This window comes from Gallinula chloropus (genome assembly GCF_964237585.1).
Source record: "Gallinula chloropus genome assembly, chromosome: 6".
In the NCBI taxonomy this organism is placed as follows: domain Eukaryota; kingdom Metazoa; phylum Chordata; class Aves; order Gruiformes; family Rallidae; genus Gallinula; species Gallinula chloropus.
This window is the reverse complement of record NC_140091.1, coordinates 6,458,974-6,477,145: the sequence shown is the minus strand read 5'-3', so window position 1 is coordinate 6,477,145 and position 18,172 is coordinate 6,458,974. Positions and strand designations below refer to the sequence as shown.

The 18,172-nt window shown below is 38.6% G+C and overlaps 1 protein-coding gene across 1 annotated transcript; it reads left to right on the top strand.

Moving 5' to 3' along the window:
- Window positions 1-898: 898 nt before the first annotated feature.
- Window positions 899-9,403, top strand: GPX7 (glutathione peroxidase 7; the record flags this gene model as incomplete). Its single annotated transcript, XM_084265839.1, has 3 exons — window positions 899-1,105; window positions 7,104-7,365; window positions 9,240-9,403. 3 exons carry the CDS (start codon window positions 899-901, stop codon window positions 9,401-9,403), a joined length of 633 nt encoding a protein of 210 aa, XP_084121965.1.
- Window positions 9,404-18,172: the final 8,769 nt, after the last annotated feature.

Here is an 18,172-nt window from a genome sequence, read left to right as displayed (position 1 = left end):
ATAGGCGTGGAGGACCAGTTTCTCGGTCCAAGAAGAAATCAATGACCATCAAATGCTTTCTATTGTTGTTACTTTATATATACAAATCCTTTCCTTCCAGCAGGCATCGTAGCAAATTGTACAAATGGCTATTTTTTCCTGCAGACAACCCAAGAATGGCATCAGTGCACTCAGTGGACTGAGCAGTGGTTTGGCACTGCGTATCTGAAAGCTTTGGAACCAAATTGAGTTCCTGATGCTTAATGCCTCTTTCTTGCTTAAAAACTCTATTGGTAATGTGGTTTCTTCCAGATCACACCGTGAAGACCAGTGATTTGGCCACTCCTTGCCAACCCAGTGCATGCAGAGATGAATTCCCTGAAGGCCTGGCTAACGGTGCTCCATTTCACATGATGCTCTGCACGGCATGTTTGTAATTCTGGTTGTGCTGACTGTGTGCTGTGACTCTTGTTCAGAGCACTTGCATCAGTAACCACTAGCAACCAAGCCACTGGTATCCTTTGACATTACACCGTAGTTACTAGATGCTACAGTTAGTATGCTAAAAAATGGTACTTGTGAACCCATCAAAAGTCACAGCAACACTACCCCTTATTTTCCTGGGACATAGTTAAAGCAGATCTCTGACACGTGCTGTGTAACTGTTCTTGAGCCAACCAGCACTTTCATTTGTCATGTACCCATAAATGGCCTTACTTCATACACCACTACGACCACAAAATACACCATTTCAGAGTATGAGCCCTCCATGAAGACATCCTCCTCAGGTCTGGGATGGACACAGCTCCTAACCCTTTGCACAAGCCCGACTGTTGCAAAAGCTCCGTTTGCAGCAGTCCTTTCTTTGCGGCAGCGCTTTCCCATCGTGGCAAGTGTCTCTGCAGCGCGGCCGTGCAGCATGCTAGATCCTGAGGGCACTGTGGAGCACAAGCCTTCCTCTTCCTTCCCCAAAGTTTTCCTCATCCCTCTAGCCATGCTCCTCGCAATTGCAGCGCTCCTGCTCTTAGCATTTTCTGCTACGCAGCAGAAAGAGCCTGATTTTTACACTTACAAAGTTGTAAACATCAGGGGCAAACTAGTCTCTCTGGAGAAATACAGGGGCTCGGTAAGTCTGCACGGAGACGGGCAGCTCTCGCCCCGACTCACTAACCAGCCGGTCCTTGCATGTCTGCAAAAACATAGCGGGGGTGGAGAGATTGTACATTAACTCAGTGCGCGGGTGCAGCTAGACTTGGGGTTACGGCTCTTAGTTGTAGCTGATCTGGAGTGTTGCGTGCATGCTCCCTTTGATACCGCTCCGCAGCTCTGTGCATTCTTTAAATAAAGCGTTGGCAGTCTAACCGCTGTTGTGTGTCCCCGCGTCTTTTCCTTGTGCAGGCTGCTGCCTGTAGACGTGGCAGGCAGGGAATAACTGCCTGCCTGCCTTTCATTCAGCAGGATGATTTTCACGGGGTTAGGGGCTATTAAATGTGAAGCTCAGGAAGTTTTTATCTCTGTAACTTACTTTTGGAGCTCATTGCTGCTTTTTGACTGCATGACACTTAGTAAATTATTTTTGCCTAAACCTCATTCTGTGTTAATGTTCCGCATAAAAAAAAGGAAGATATTTAATTATTGGCTAATGGAGTTAACAGATTTCACAATAATTAGTATAAAAGCAAGGGAGATTATAAAGTAATTATGTTAATATCAGCGTATAGTGAAATTGTAGCAACATCATGCTACTCCCCTTGCCACTTTTTAGTGTGACAAGACTGATATAAAGAAGGGCATGTAGACACACATACACCTTAATCATGTCTTTTAAATTTCATTTAAGGAGTTCTATGCAGAGTTTTCCTTGCATGTAACCTGATTTTTAACTGGTTTTAGTGGTCTGACCATCTAGGAAAGATGGTCAGTGGGAAAGTGAAAAGGGAAGTTAGGACACAGGGTGCACAATACTATCCACTTTTATAGCCACATTCACAAGTTACAGAAGCATAAAGCCCACAAATGTCCACAACTTTTCACATGAGCGACACATCTTCTGTGATACAGCCAGGCAATGCAGCAGATTTGCTGCTGCCCAAAAAGGCAAGCATCAGTTCTTGCTTTTGCTCTTATTCTTTGATTCATGTTTCAGGTGCTTTAGGTGCCTGAGCTCAATAGACCACAGCAGCAGTTCACTAGAACATTGGCAGGAAGGCAGAGAAGGCCCACAGGAGGATACACGCATTTTCCTGAGCTCAGTAGAAAGGGATCCTGGTAGATTTGGACCAAATGAGAGGTCTGAATCTTATCTGGTCAAACCCCTCCCCCCCTTCAGAATTCAGACCAGAAATGGTCCAATACACACTCAAATATCTGTCTTGGAAAAAACATGGAGCCTATTTAATATTAAGCAATATTTGCTTTTTTTCTAGGTGTTCCTTCCAAAGGCTCTGTCAATAAATCCTGTTACTGGGGCATGTTTTGTCTGCAGGTCATCTCCAAATCTGCCTGAATAAGCAAATACCACCTGTAGCTTCTCAATGTCAGGGCCAGAATCCACATGGACTAAAGGGAAAAGTGGGAGAAATTTCTTAAAGCCACCCTGCAGAGACCTGTGAGTGTTCATCCCTTCTGGCACAAGCTGCAGAGCCTGCCCTGGTATTTCAAGACCACACTAAGTTAGGGGTGTGCATCTGTATTTCCAGCAGTGCTCTGATACCAGGCCATCCTCGAAGTGTGACTGGTTTCATAAGGGAGAGCTTTAGAGCTGTACCTTAGAACAGGTAACACCATTGGTGAATGGCACTTCTTAATCTCTGCTAGGTCATACAGAATAGTTTATTCCAAAAAAGGGATGACCAGCTTCTGCGTGGAACAAACAGATTTGCAATCAGAGAGCCTGTTAATGGTGAGACTAGCTGCTTTTTGATAACGCTTGTGTGCAGTTTTAAAGAAAAGCATGCAATAAAATATCCCTTTCTGTCATCATTATGTTGTCAGAATTCAGTATCAAGGTAGACAAAGGTTAATTAAAACTCCCATTTAAATCTTAAAATAAACCTGCTTAAATCTGGAGTTAGATAAGAAATTTTAAGATGTAGGTTTATCTTAATATTTTAAAGCTATTAAAAGAAAGCAAATAATAGATAAGTACTAAGTATGTGCTGCTGGTGTTTTGAAGAAAGTGAGTCACCAGCTAGCCCCTGGAACAATACTCTGCTAATTGCTAAACCAGCTTTTAAAAGCCTTAAGCTTTCTGGCAGATACAGAGAAAACATTTTCTCCAATCCAGTCACTCAACTATTTTAGTTATTTAACTGCTTAATTTGTAGTCAAGAAACTAACTGGGAATTGAAAAGAACAAAAAGCTTCCAAAATGCATATTTAAAAAGTCTACTAATTCTAAAAACGCAAGAGTCATGCTAAGTAGAAATAATCAAGGCCATTAATGACTTCCAGAATTTTTCTTCAATGAGTCATTATTAATATAAATTACTGTGTATTGAGATGATTGAGATGGTTTTTCTCAGTAAAGAAAAAATATGTGATATTATTTCATTTTCCATTCAAGTGCATCTTGATACAAAACACAAGTACCCTCCATTACATAGTAAGAAATGCACTAACAATTCTGAAATAAGAAAAATGAAAAAAATTAAATAACAGATTTTTTTTTTCTGAAGGCATAAGAAATCACATTGCCAGAATGCTAAAAATTTGGCGTACATGCTACAAAATCAGGTGTGACATTACATCTACCTGAAAACATAAAAATGAATCATAGAATCATAGAATGGTCTGGGTTGGAAGGAACCCCAAGGATCATAGAGCTCAAACCCCCTTGCCACAGGCAGGGACACCAACCTCCAGGCCTGGATCTACACAAGGCTGCCCAGGGCCCCATCCATCCTGGCCTTGAACACCTCCAGGGACGGGGAATCCACTATCTCTCTGGGCAGCCTGTTCCAGCACCTCACCACTCTTTCTGTAAAAATACTTCTGCCTAATATCTAATCTAAACCTTCCCTCCTTTAGCTTTAGTCCATTCCCCCTTGTCCTGCCATTATCTGCTCTTTTAAAAAGCCGAATCCCCTCCTGCCTATAAGCTCCCTTCAGGTACTGGAAGGCTGCAATGAGGTCCCCCCCGCAGGGACTATTATGACTGGAAAAAAGAGTAGTAGAAGTGAAATAGATCAAAAAGCTGTCTCTGTTATACTCTGTTGCACAAGAAAACCATGCCCCTATGTTTTTGCAGGCTACCATACTGATGTGACCCATCTGCATTAAAAATGAAGGGCAGTAATGTATGGTTGGAAAAAAAAATCAGCAGGACTCAAATAAGATTAGTTGTCTTTCTCATCTGTCTACCTGTCTAATTCGATAAAGTTTATTTTTTATAAGCTCTATTAGATACACTGTAAGAGGCAGTATTCTTCCCCAAAATAGTACCTATTTGGGAGTCAGAACTCCCAAGCATCAACTGTTTGCTGCTGTGTTTATACCTATCTAGATATAATAGTACCTACCTGCCTGCCTACCTACCTACCTACCACACAGTTAAGTACAGTGTGCTGAAGTGTAATTAAGTCGTGTTAGCACAGTGCTTTAGAAATCTTGAACCAAAGGTACTATAATAATATAAAAGTATTAGGCACTACAACAATGTAAAGTATTATTTTACTACCAAAAGTAATGCTAGGCACTCTGCATCACCATGCTCTGTGATCTGAGAATGTAGTATTACTGAATGTATATAAATACAGAGTATAGCTACTTAATTACTGTGTAAAGTATTGCAAATTTTTCCATGAAGGTAACAACTCTCTGGGTTGGTGAATCTAACACTTGTGGCTAGTTCTTCCATCAGTCAGATGGGGCCAGTTAAGAAACTCCAGGTCTAAAATCCTAAGTATCTACTGTCTCTGCTAAAAGATCCACAAAGGGTTACTTGAAGCTGATAGCATCTCTCCAGCGACATACAAGGATGTACCTGAAGGAGGTACACTGGTAGTAAACATTAAGTAAAACAAGCACTATTTTTGCAATGTTAAATAAATCAGTTCACTACTGGAATGCATGGGTTTTCAAAGCAAAGGGAAGGAAAATGTAGTATTAAGACATCAGAAGAGGGCTAATACAGAATTCAGTTTAAATTAAGTTTGTGAGGTCCAGGATGAATTGTTTGCACTGCACACTAGGTGGTGTACTTGACTTGCACTCTCAGAGCCTAAAGTCAGTCAAGAGGCATACTGAACTTAATTTTAATCCTCAATAGTTGTAATTAATCAAAGTACAGCCTCTTCATGAGATCGAAGAGAGTGACAGTTGTTATAAAAAATCATTTGTGGTGCCAGGCACCTTAAATATAACTTGGTAAAGATTTTTAAATAATAATTTTAAGCATCCTATATGAAATATTAATAAATCCTGAAAGGGTTTTTAATTGCATGTGTTAGTTACGCATACAATTAAGGAGGTTTGCACTAGTAAATTATGGAATTCAGTAATATAATGCATTTTTCTAAGGAAAGAAGAGAAGCATAATGTGTCTGCCATTCTAAGAAATGCTGCATGTAGTTTCTTTCCTCTTTTGTGGCAGAATGTTTGGAAGTTTGCACCATTTGCACCATTTGCAGTGTGAGATCCCATGCCTTTACACCACCATGCTGAGTCATCACTGGTTTTAAACAGCTGTAAATTAAAATTGTTGTTTCTATTTGAGTGAATTCTTTTAAGCTCTCCTAAATTCAAGTTTTAAAAGCTTGATTTTTTAAATTGTTTTAATTGGCAAGTCATCTTTCATATCTGTTAAAATATTAATATAATACCTATGGAACCTTATTTCCCCCAAACCTCCAACAATAAATTCTTACATTGCCACTGTATTTGAGACTGAATTTAAAATTTCAGGTAGAGCTTGTAAATATAGGCTGAGTGAATGCGATGCATTGGGAGTTGGTTAGATGGCTCTAGATCATATTTTGCATGAAAGTGTACAGGGATTCATAGTCTCCTGGAATGGTTTGGGTTGGAAGGGACGTCAAAGATCACCCAGTTCCAGTCCCTTGCCACGGGCAAGGACACCCTTCACTGGATCAGGTTGCCCAAAGCCCTATCCAACCTGGCCCCGAACAAGGTCACTGTACTCTGTTGACACATTGCACCACAAAGATTGCATCAACTTCTCCTTTGTAAAATTATCTGTCTTCCATGGAGAACAGTCCCGCTCTAAAAGCACCTTAAATATAGCCATAGACCTATACAAGGTACAAAATACACAAAACCATTTGTTGATGTCTAATGTATTAAGTGATAAAGACCAACATTCCCTTAGCTTTTTCTTTACTTTTTCCTAGCCCTTCAAGGGATTTCATCTTGGTATCCCATAGCTTACTCAGATTGTGGCCTTTTATATGGCAGTTTGTTTTCTGGCCTTAAAAACACTATACGCATGTAGTCCTTAATTGTCATATATTAGACTTGACTTGGGGTACTCTATTCATATTTCCTACATACCGTTATATTTTGTATAAAACCACACACATAGTAATATGGAACAATAGTAACATTAGAATCCAGCGTTTAGATCAATCAAAGCCAGTGGTCGCCGACACAGAAGTGTGAGACCCGGAGCCAGGATTTGTTACTTCCTTTTCTTGCCCTACAGCTACTCGCTGTGTTTTTTGATCAGGTCAGTTAATGTGTCCAGGCTTCAGGTTTTCCTCTTATGGCGCTGAGTCCTTCAGCACTGCTGTCTTACTCTAATGATAATGAAACCAATATGCCAGCTTCTATGAAACTTCCAAACCCTTCTTTAAAGGAACTTGGTATACCTTAGCTGGGTGGTCATTTCTTAAATATGCTTAGAAAATATCCAAAAGGCAGAATGCAAAAATACAGATTCTCTGTGAACTTGGAATTAAGATTGCATAGCAGTATATTGATTATCTTCATGGTTGCCAAATGGGAATACATAAAGGAAATATTAAAACTTCCTGTTGTGAACAGTACTTGATGTAGTTTCAGACATTTGTTCAGTCACAGTTCTCCAGACAACCTTATTTAAAAAAACCAAACCTATTGGAAAACTGACATACGCAGCACATTTTTTAATCTCTCTTGTTCTTCAGGTGTCGCTAGTTGTCAACGTTGCGAGTGAGTGTGGGTATACAGATAGCCACTACAAGGCCTTACAGCAGTTACAGAGAGACCTCGGCCCGTACCATTTCAATGTGCTGGCATTCCCATGCAATCAGTTTGGGCAGCAAGAACCAGACACTAACAAAGAAATTGAGAGTTTTGCACGAAAAACTTACGGTGCCTCCTTTCCTATGTTCAGCAAAATTGCAGTCAGCGGAGCCGGTGCAATTCCTGCCTTCAAGTACTTAATTGGTGAGTAATCTGGAACACTGGGGGGTTGTTTCCCAAGTGTAGAATTCCTCTGACATAAAATACCAGCTTAAAGAAAAAATGGTATCTGTGACTGCATTCACAGAATCATAGTGCAGAATTGTCAGGCTCAAAGAGGTCAGAAGTCATGTAGTCCCACCTTTCTGCACAAGACAGGATTTCTGTGTTACCCCTGACACCTTTTTCGAACCTTCTGAAAAGGGATGAAGACAGTACAATAAGAAACATTCTGTAAAAGCTCGTCTAATAAATCACTACATGGAATACAGGTCTTGAAATATTGTCCTGTATGCATAAAACAGCTGATCTTCATTTTTCCACTTTGCAGTCTTCTGTGACATGACTGCTGTGGGTTGGATTTATAAGATTCATCTCAAGAGCTGTAGGATAAGTGGAAGCAAAGCGCCTACATAATTTACTTCAACAGTCCAAAAGTGAAACTAGGCACTAAGAGATGTCCTTGAATACCCCCTTTCTCATTCCTTGCAAGCACTGGAATAGCCATACTGTACAGATCCTCCAGTTCTGATCTGTGTTATAGCTAGCACTGAGACCCGAAAAGGTTTTGCTGGTTCTTAGCACGCAGCTGACAAAATACACTGCAAAGCAGGATATTCTCAACCAAGGAACTACTTTCTCTCTCAAGGCACTACTTGCACTGAACAAATGCTCTAAATTTCATTTAAATGCTAAACTAAAATGTCAGTCTTTAACCAATGTGAAGGAAATGTCTTCCAGCAATGACTTCTAATAAAGCCCAGTATGGCATAGTATCACATGAACTGCATTCTTCAAGGACCATGTCGCTGTTTCTCACCAGCACCAGTGTTCTCCCACGTACCACTGAATGTAAAGGAGCGTTGGTAGTAGTATTTTTGGCTGTCCCAAGCACACCTCCTTCCAGGCATCTCTAATGGATCTTTCTGCTAGACAAACTTCCCTTTAATCTTCTTTCTGTTTTGCCCAGTGGAGTTGTTAGGGCAGACATCAAATGAAATTTGCAAAACTTCTGTTTGTCTGTTGGTCCACACACAAAGGCAGGCTGCTGGGGCCAGTGTAATTATGTAGCATAATGACAAGATAGACGACCGTGTAGGTCTGCCTGTGTCACCATGATACTTTGAAATAGCTTCTGATTCCTTTTAAGATTTTGCCCAATGTATAATCAATGGAAGAAGATGCTAATTTGTCTGTAGCATCTGTACTTGTGCTGTTAGAGGCTCCTGCTCTGATTGCAAAGCCTGAAAATTTTGTTAGTCATGTAGCAGAATAGTAAAGGATAAGAATCTGATTCATGTAAAAGGAGTATGTGGTCATGGAGGGGAAAACTAGTAAATGAGGATTAGGGAGGAAACCTCCTGGGACATTTACTTTTTATTTCTTCCGGTAGCATTGCTTGAAACAACCTTCTCAAGCACGTGACAATGGGTGCTTTGGAGGAAGAATTCTGGATAAGCAAGCAAATGTTAGTCCTGGCACAGCTAAGTTGTTATGCCAAATTCCATTTTCCTATCGATGTTCAACTATTTCAGATACCTATATAGCACAGACACAAGCATGCATACACTTTAACACCAATTACAGTGTTTTCTCCTGTCTTTCTTTCTCAAGCTTGACTGTTTGCATAAGTCTCCAGGGGGCTACTGTCTAGTGAAAGCTCCCTGTCAGGAAATTAATCTTATTATTCAGTCTGGACTCCCTCTTAAATTTACATTCCTTCTTCCTCTGAGATGATGTTTATCAAATTGACATGAACAAATGTCAGGAATGGACTAATATGGTTTTATTTTCTAAGTTTCCACTTTTTATTTTTTTTTTCTTTTACTTCCTCCCTCCTCCCCTCCCCACCCCCCTAGATTCTACAGGAGAAGAACCAACTTGGAATTTCTGGAAATATCTGGTGGACCCCAATGGGAAAGTAGTAAAGGCCTGGGACTCTACTGTCACTGTTGAAGAAATAAGACCTCATATTACAGAACTTGTAAGGAAAATCATCCTGAAGAAGAAAGATGAATTATGATTTTCAAAAATCCCAGCATACCAGTTATATCTTTGTTGAGAATTAGAGATGGAGTTTGTCTTTTCACATTCCAAAAGAGAGTATATGGGTAGAGAGAAATCATGACCTGTGGAATCTATATTCATCATCCTAAGAATGTAGAAAACAGCAAGTTATTATGGTCAAAGTAATTTAATTTTCTCCCACTGAATTCAATTTGACCTTTCTGGAAAAGAACTCATCTGGAATTGTTTCCCAATTGAAATTATTAATTGTTGGTGATAGTATGGGAAGTCAGGTCATGTACCTGTAGGAGGAAGGCTCAGAATAATGAGAATTTCCTGCTTGGGATCTCACTGACATCTACAATTCTGTTGTCATATTTTGATTGTGAACTGAATGAAAAAATAAAGAGTAAAAAGTGTGTGACTGAATTAAAGCATGTGATAGGAAGAGGGCCCAAATAAATACCTTCAAACCAGGCTGACTTACATAGACATAATTGCCTTGTTGCTTACCAGGGCCAAATGTATTTTGTTTCATCTGCCTAGAAAGTCAGTTAAAAAGGTTGGGCATTGGGAAAAGACATCTATAAAACTTAAATGAAAGAAATGTGAAGATAAAGTCTGTGTAGAAATTCTCCAAAAGTTATGAGAAGAATTTCTGCATTTTTTCACCTATAAAAATTATTGGATATTTAAATAGCCATTTAAACATCTGTAAAAACAGACCCTATACAAAATGGCTATTTCTTTCTCTACTAGCATTTTGCTTTAGAATTACTTTCACCTCATGCAGGTTTTGTTAATTTGTTTTCCAATTCATAACACCAGCCGCTTTTGCTGCATGTACAGACAAACACTAGATAATCAACATTTTTTCCACAGAAATAATTTTTCAAATGTTTAATTTTTGCATAATGTTACATTGTTTAATGCCACATTCACGTTCCAAATGTTTAATGGCACCTTTTTTCACATGTAGCACTGGGGCATCTGCTCAGACTGCAGAGCTTCTCAGCTCATACTAAAATAGTAACACTAACAATTACAGCCTTATTGTTCTTTGACAGAAACCCTTTGAAAATCTTGTCAGCAAGAACTCCTATCTCAAAAAACACAATGTACAGGTCCCTTGCTCTTAACCCTGGAATCTTTTAAGAAGAATCTAGCCTTCAGCAATTACAGCATTATTGATGACTGAAAGCTTTTTTTTTCTTTGTAATTGTTCTTAAGTAGAACAAACAATATTTGCCTATATAGTTGTCAGTGCCCAAGTGTACAAATAAGCCTTAATTGACCTAACCATGGTAAGAACTTTTTCCAACTCATCACTGCCATTATTGCTCTTCAATATCCAAGTAGGCTCTAGTTGAAATCAAGGGTGATTATAATGGCTTGCAGAACAAGAGGGGAAGGAAGTACTGAAGAACTATCAGAAATAAAAAGGTTGAGCCAAGAGTACATTATATTTCCCATACTTGAACAGCTGCTGTCTCCTGAGGTCTTGGACTTGTTCTATGGCATGTTCTAAGTAAGAAAGAGGGTGTTTTAGTTAAAAAAAAAAAGAGAAGTGTATGGAAGAGGGAATAAAAGGAACAAGTAACAGAAGTACAAGAGGAAAAAGAGAGATGATATATGAAGGGAGAAATGAGAAGGGAATGAAAACAGAGTCTGCAGCCAAAGAATCTCTGGGACAAACAGGGCATGGAAATGTTCCCCTCATTGATACTAATAAGTATAATCCAAGCTGTATCACTTGGAGTGTTACTCAAGAGTGCAGGGAATTGGTGCTCGTGGCAGTGAATATGCCAGTATTTTCTTCCTTTGATGGTGAGAAGAGTGAACTCTACAGTCCATTCAGCCATTTAGTCTATTCTTACATGAATCACTCTAAGACAGTGGTTACTAAGGTTATCACAAAGAAAGGAAAATCAGGCCCAGCTGATACTGTGCTGGGACAGAGAAGCCAACTCCTAGAAAATGAGGTCTTTTGATACACTATAGACTGTTTGCTCTGTCCGTTGATACTCAGTGCCCCAGCACACTGTTAGCAAGTGCTGCAGGGCTTAAAATTTTCTCCTCAGAAAGTATGTCTCCATTGTATAACTGAGGTCTGGATGAGTCCAGCCCATGCTTGGAAAGACATTTTAAGCCCTCTTTATTCAATTTTGGATGTCCAACTTCAATCAGAATTCTGGATTTACATAGATATAATCTTGCATTCCCTATCAAACAAATTCTAGAAGTCTAAAGAGACATAATGGCAGTGATCAGTTGGAAAGGGCTTACATTATATGAACAAATACTGTTTGTGCTGCTTTGAAAGGCATTCTGAAGCACAAAAAAGCTTTCACTCGTCAATAATACTGCAATTGGACAAGATTAGATTCTTCTTAAAGGATCCTGGGGCTAAGAGCAGAGGACCTGTACATTGTGTTTTGTTGAGATAAAAAGAGTTCTTGCTGACAGGATTTTCAAAAGGTTTCTGTCAAAGAACAATAAGGCTGTAATTGTTACTGTTATTATTTTAGTATGAGCTAAGAGGTTCTGCAATCTGAAGTCTGAGCAGAGCCTGAGAGCTATAAATAACTTAATACTGAGGACTCTTAGGTGTTCTGACCAGTTTGGTGATTCAAAGGGAACTAAGGTAAGTATTATTATTACATAAACAACAACAAATTTGAAAAGGCATATGATTTTAAGCACGTATCTGCTCTCTCTGAAGGTAACAGAACTATTTTCTGGATTAAATTAAGCATGTGGCATATATTCTATCCTTTGTTGCACTGGAATCAGTTTGTAGAAAAAATGCTCTGGTCTTTTAGTCAAAGTTACAGAGTAAAAGTAAATATTCTCAATTGTAAATCAATTCATATCTAGTCATGCTATAAGTACTTCATGACTTCCTCCTCAGAAAAATTGCAGAGCAATTGCACTGGGTTTAATCTGCCTGTTGAGACTATACAGATGGCATGCAGAGATCAGAAATTACTTTTTTGGCTCACAAGTTCCAATGCTGTTTTAATCTGACAGAGATCTTCCCTACAGCAAGTCCTGAGAACTGTAAAACAGCTCTGAATATATTGCATGAGACTATTTTCTTTTCAGCCTGTCTAATTGCAGAGAAAATATTAGTGTGCATTAACACATGAGCACATTTATGCATAGAGAGTGATTATCCTGATCATCAAAGACTTGATCTCTTACAAGGTGTAAACTCTTGGCATGTTGATTTAAATGCTAAACTAAGCACCTAGGCACATGGCTGTGTGGACTCATGTGGCCCCTGTGGCCTGCCAGAGGGAAATAATTTTAAAGCCTAACTCTAAGTTTAAAATTACTGAGGACACTTTTAATCTTTCAAAATTCTGTCTCATAAAGAATGTAAAATCAGACCTACATATATCCAAAGCTCTGTTTTGAAGTGGATATGCCACATTGAAACAGAGCAATAGGGAGGGGTTCAACTCTCTTTTTTGGGGCATTGTATGGAGAACAAAACCAAATAGCCTAATTATTCTTGCAGCCACCTGTGGTATTTTAGCTATATGCTAGGGATATTTCACTTAAATTTCTATGGTGATTCTGGTCTGGAACCTCAGTAGCCATCCAGACACAATTTCTCTCTACTGGGTAATACCCAGTTTATCATTTCAAACACATCAGCATCTCGTTCAGTAAGTAGCTGACCACAGTCAGTACTTTCAGAAGACTGGACATCCCTTTGATTAAGAAATTTGTGTTGCTTTCAGTTACTGGGTGAAATCATACATCCTACACACATGTTAAATTTATACTGCAGCTACTTGGAGAATCAAATGAATCACAGAATGACAGAATCACAGAATGACAGTGGTTGGAAGGGACATCTGGAGATCATCTAGTCCTACCCCCTGCTAGAGAAGGATCACCTCAAGCAGGCTGCACAGGACAACATCCAGATGGGCTTTGAATATCTCCAGAGATGGAGACTCCGCATCCTCTCTGGGCAGCCTGTCCCAGGGCTCGGGCACCCTTGCAGTAAAGAAGTTCCTCTTCATGTTTAGCTGGAACTTCCTATATTCAAGTTTATGCCCATCACCTCTTGTCCTGTCACTGGGCACCACTGAAAAAAAAGCTGACCCCATCCTCCTGGGCCCCACCCCTCGAGTACTTATAAAGATTGATAACACAGGCAAGAAGAAGATCTGATTCGCGTCTCTTCCTCTAGAGAGAATCATAGAAACATAGAATGGTCTGGGTTGGAAGGGAACACCACCCTTTGTCTGCGTTCTGAAATGAAATTTAATAAGCTAACCTGTCTCATTCACATAAAGAGTCAAGTAAGCAGAGAAAGCAGGTATTCTCTGTGACATGATTAACAGATCCAGGAGTAAAAACATCACTGACAAAACACAAAGGAGTTTACAAACCCTTTGCTGGATGAGATACTGAAAACACCAAGAGATCTGAGAACTAATTCTGAACCGTATTCAAGTTCCATAGCAGAGACATACACGGAGCAGTAGGAAATAACTGAGCTGTACCTGACCATCCTCACAGAGATTGCTGTGATCTAACACCACACAGCTAACTCATCTACCTAGCCAGCTCACAAACAGTGATGCCCACAGTATAGGATGAGAAACAACAAAACTCAGCAACATCTTTTATGCCAACTCTGCAGGAGCTAGGCACCAGCAACAGTAGGGGCCTGTCTAGTGATAATGGCTGACCTTTTACAGCTGTCTCTGCACAGGAGCTGGAGTCAGCCCCCAGTAACTTTCCATTCTTAGCCTAGAAAACCTGATCCAAGCTATTAATCTACAGTCCTAAGAGATAAGGCATACTGTTTTATCTCAAAGCATTGCATGATACCTGCTCAACAAGCTCTTCTAAACTAATTCCAGAAAATGAGAACAGTTGAAGCATCACTGTATTTTAGGTAAGCAGACTTGTATTCTGGAAGGTAAGCACAGACATGAAAGTTTCTGAGGTGATTCTGCTTATTTAGATTCTGCCCCACTTAAATGGAACAGCATCCACAGAGTCAGGGACAGAAGCTTTCCTAAGTACTAATTGATGGAACAACAATAGCAAAAAGAAATAATAGTATTCTCAAATAGTAGAAAAGACTGAAGTAAAACTTCTTGAAGAACAGAGTTCTATACCACCTGATCTGTAACTGCAGTTCTGTGGAACACATCCTTGTTAAAGAGAAATTACAGAAAACCTAGCTTCAGATAGCTGTAGTTTTAGTTTCCTTGAGTGAAAGAGGAAGTGAGAAAGCTATTATTTTATTAGATAATGTAGTCATTTGGGTTTTTGTCCTCCTTTCCCTAAAGATACTGCTTTTTCATTATAATTAAGTGCTTTCATCTGAATTATGTGATCAACCGTTATATTTTTATTTAGCAAGCATGTAAATCTGACAGCTGCAGAGGCAAAAGTCCATGACTCAGAGATTGTTCGTCCATCCTTTATAAAAAGGGCACAATTGTCAAACTGTTCTTGTATGAATTGCTCAACTTGTTTAAATTACATATCAACTTATCTAACTGTTAATTAGAGTCACATCACTCATTCTGATTTGTCACTACTATATTCAGAATACTAGTTATTTTATTACTAGTAGTTTACTGTCCTCTGAAGAGACCACTAAGCACTGGAGATAGGTAGGGAAATGTTTTTCTGTCATGTAAGTATTTTACATTTGAAGTCCCTTACAAATCCAGACAGAGTATAAATATTTTAAATTTTCAAGCAAAAGTGACACCCACACCATTGGTTTTGTTAAGCTGAAACATTTTCTTTGGATACAGTTGATAAGACATGTTTCAGAGTTGCTATTCAAACTTTCAAACTTTGAAAAGATGAACAAAATATTAAAAGTTAAAATAACTTCAAACCAAGAGATAGAGTCTAAATGCCAATATAGAAAACTTTAATGATTTTACAACTTAAAAATTAATTTCGTCAAAGCAAATGTTTTTCTACAAGTTTCAGCTTATGAAACAGTTTGGTTACAAAATGTGACAAGTCCTGATAATAAATGTTTTTTTCAGAAAGCCTTGCTAGCTTCAGAGTCAGCCAATCTATTCTGCACATAGCCATACTGAAGTCAACAGAAATAAATCATTGAGTAAAATTGCAAAATAAAGTATGAATCATGTAATCTTACTGAATACCAGAAATTGTAGACACCACTTCTGGTTGTTAACTGTGTGCTCATAAATGTGTTTGTCAAGCCCAAGAGTAAGAAACTGGTAACAAAGAGTTCATTGAAACAATTTCAGAAAATTAAATTATTTCAAATAACCAACTTAAAAAATAATGTAATGTGAATAATCCATGCAATAAACATGTAAGCAATATAATTTTAATAAACAGTAAAAATAACACCAGACACCAGGGTTTTTTTTTAAAGATTTAAGAAATTAAGAGAACACTAATATCCAGCTGTTAGGGATAAACTTTTCCAAGTTTCAGTTGTGAAGTTGCATGCAATGAATGTATGATTGCACATGTAGATGGGAAGATTGGGGTAAATTATTTCAATGCCAGAGGAAGATCATGAAGCAAAGGCATTCTTTTGTTATCAATTGCTAATAAAAAGCTGTATTATTGCAAGTATGTCAAGTGGATGTATAATCATTTGTCATCTACCAGGAAATTTCTCTGCCCTGTGAGTACTTAATCTGGTCTGATTTAGTTCTCTGTCATTTCTGTCAATTTTAAAAGTTCATTGCTTTTCTAGCCTTTCACTTCTGACCATTTGATTTTTTTCATGGTGTCTCTTTCTGACATAACTTAAATTGAAAGCCTCATTGTACAAAGTATCACCCTATCTATTAAAATGTATTCTTAAAACATCTGTTAGTAGGTCAAACACACAATAGATGAAAGGAGGAAAAGGGGTCCAATATAAGGTGGAACAATTTGAAGCCATTCCTATTTCCTCTTCTGGTTTAGGCCATAGTCAGTGCTGATTTCCTCCCTTTCTCTATGAATAGTTGGACAGGGGATCCTGTCTTCACACAAAATGGAAGAGGAAGAGCTTGCTTCCAGGAGTAGCGTTAATTAGATTTCAGCACAAGGGACTACTTGGTGGAATCATTCTGACTTGGCTCTCAAAAAATTCTCTGGCTATCTTTTTGTGCCATAAAACTCAGGAAATGAGCCTCACCCTCCATCTCTGCTTCTTCTGGAAAAAACATTCCACTGATGTATCTGAAATTCAGTTGGCCAGGATCAAGCTAAAAATATTTCTCATGAGTCTGTCCTAAGATACGTTCCTCCTTAAGCTCCGTACCAGACATTCAAGCTCTGTAATTGCTACTGATGACAGTGTCAACAAACAAAAATGACCTGAGTTTATTTTGCATTCCAGTCTTACAGTGAATATTTGTCTCTCTTAATTTTATATAATTTAAAACATAGTTTCTAAGCTCTTTAATATTTATTGAAAATCCCCCTGAAGAATCCTTGTTTAAAATAATATCTGCTAGGCTGAAATGCATCTGGTCCTTCTAAATAAGTTATACTCTGAACTCCTTGCTGAAGACTTGATGTTTTGTCAAAGACACCCATTATTTTCTTCTTCCTTCTGAAAGCATTATGTATGCACTAAAGCACTGCATGTGAAAAAGCTGCTGCAGATTTCTGCATCGTGTAATGTCCAGACCAGGTACTATCAGTATTGGACTTTGCATCTTGCATTGTAAATGTCTCCTTTCTGATACTAAGCATGTGAATTAATAAGTGTATAATCTCATTTTCCTCTCATGTTGATAATACTATGCAAAATATTTGTGAGTTGATCAGTGCATGAAATAACAACCTACATGAAAGCTGGTGCTCAAAAGATGCAATATAATATGAACCAAAGTCATAAACCAAGAAACAAATAGAGGTGTATACCAGCAATAGCTACATAGAGGCACTGGAAGGGCTGAGTGCCTAGCACCTATAAAGATTTGGCCTTTTTTCTGTATTACATCACTAACAGCCAGTTTGATACACTCACTTTGATGCAGCTCTCTATCAGCTTGAATGGAAGAAATGCAGGAAACAAGTTGTTCTCAGGAACCAAAATCATCTTGAGCCACAGTAACTGGGGAATAATGGAGTAAAGTACATCTGAAAAAAACAGATAGTCAGGCATGATTTTAGCACCTCACTATCAATCTAGTTTGGTTAGCAATCTTAGTTCATATACTTTAGCAGCTTCCAAATTAATTTTAAAAAACTCAGTATATACACAAACTCTTCTAAGTAATATTCCACTTACTGGTCTCCTTTCCCGTTTGCATTGCATTAATTACACATGGTGAATAGTAAAAGAAAATCTCTGGGACTAAATGGTGACTTCTCAAAAAGTGACTTCATGGTGTTTGTTACCATTATTCTAAATAAATTTCAGCTCTTGATTTATGAGCTGAATGGCATAGTTTCTAAAAGGAACAGACTGGCAGCAGTAAAACATCCATTATTTCCAGAAAGGTACTGAATGTTCAGCACTCTCTGGCTAGGTTGGCTTTCGATATAGGCTTGCAGCAGTGAACCAGTACACTTGTTATTTCTCTTCCTTTTACACTGTCAGGTGGAAGTTGACTACTTTTAAAGTTATTATAATAATTGGTCCCAGACTTAAATACAAACACTGCATTATTTTGAAATAAAGCCCACAAAATTCTTTAACTCTTAAAGGCATATCACAGAATCACAAGGTTGGGAAAGACCTTTAAGATCGAGTCCAACCATACCTGTCCTCTACTAAACCATACACCTAAGCACCTCATCTACCCAT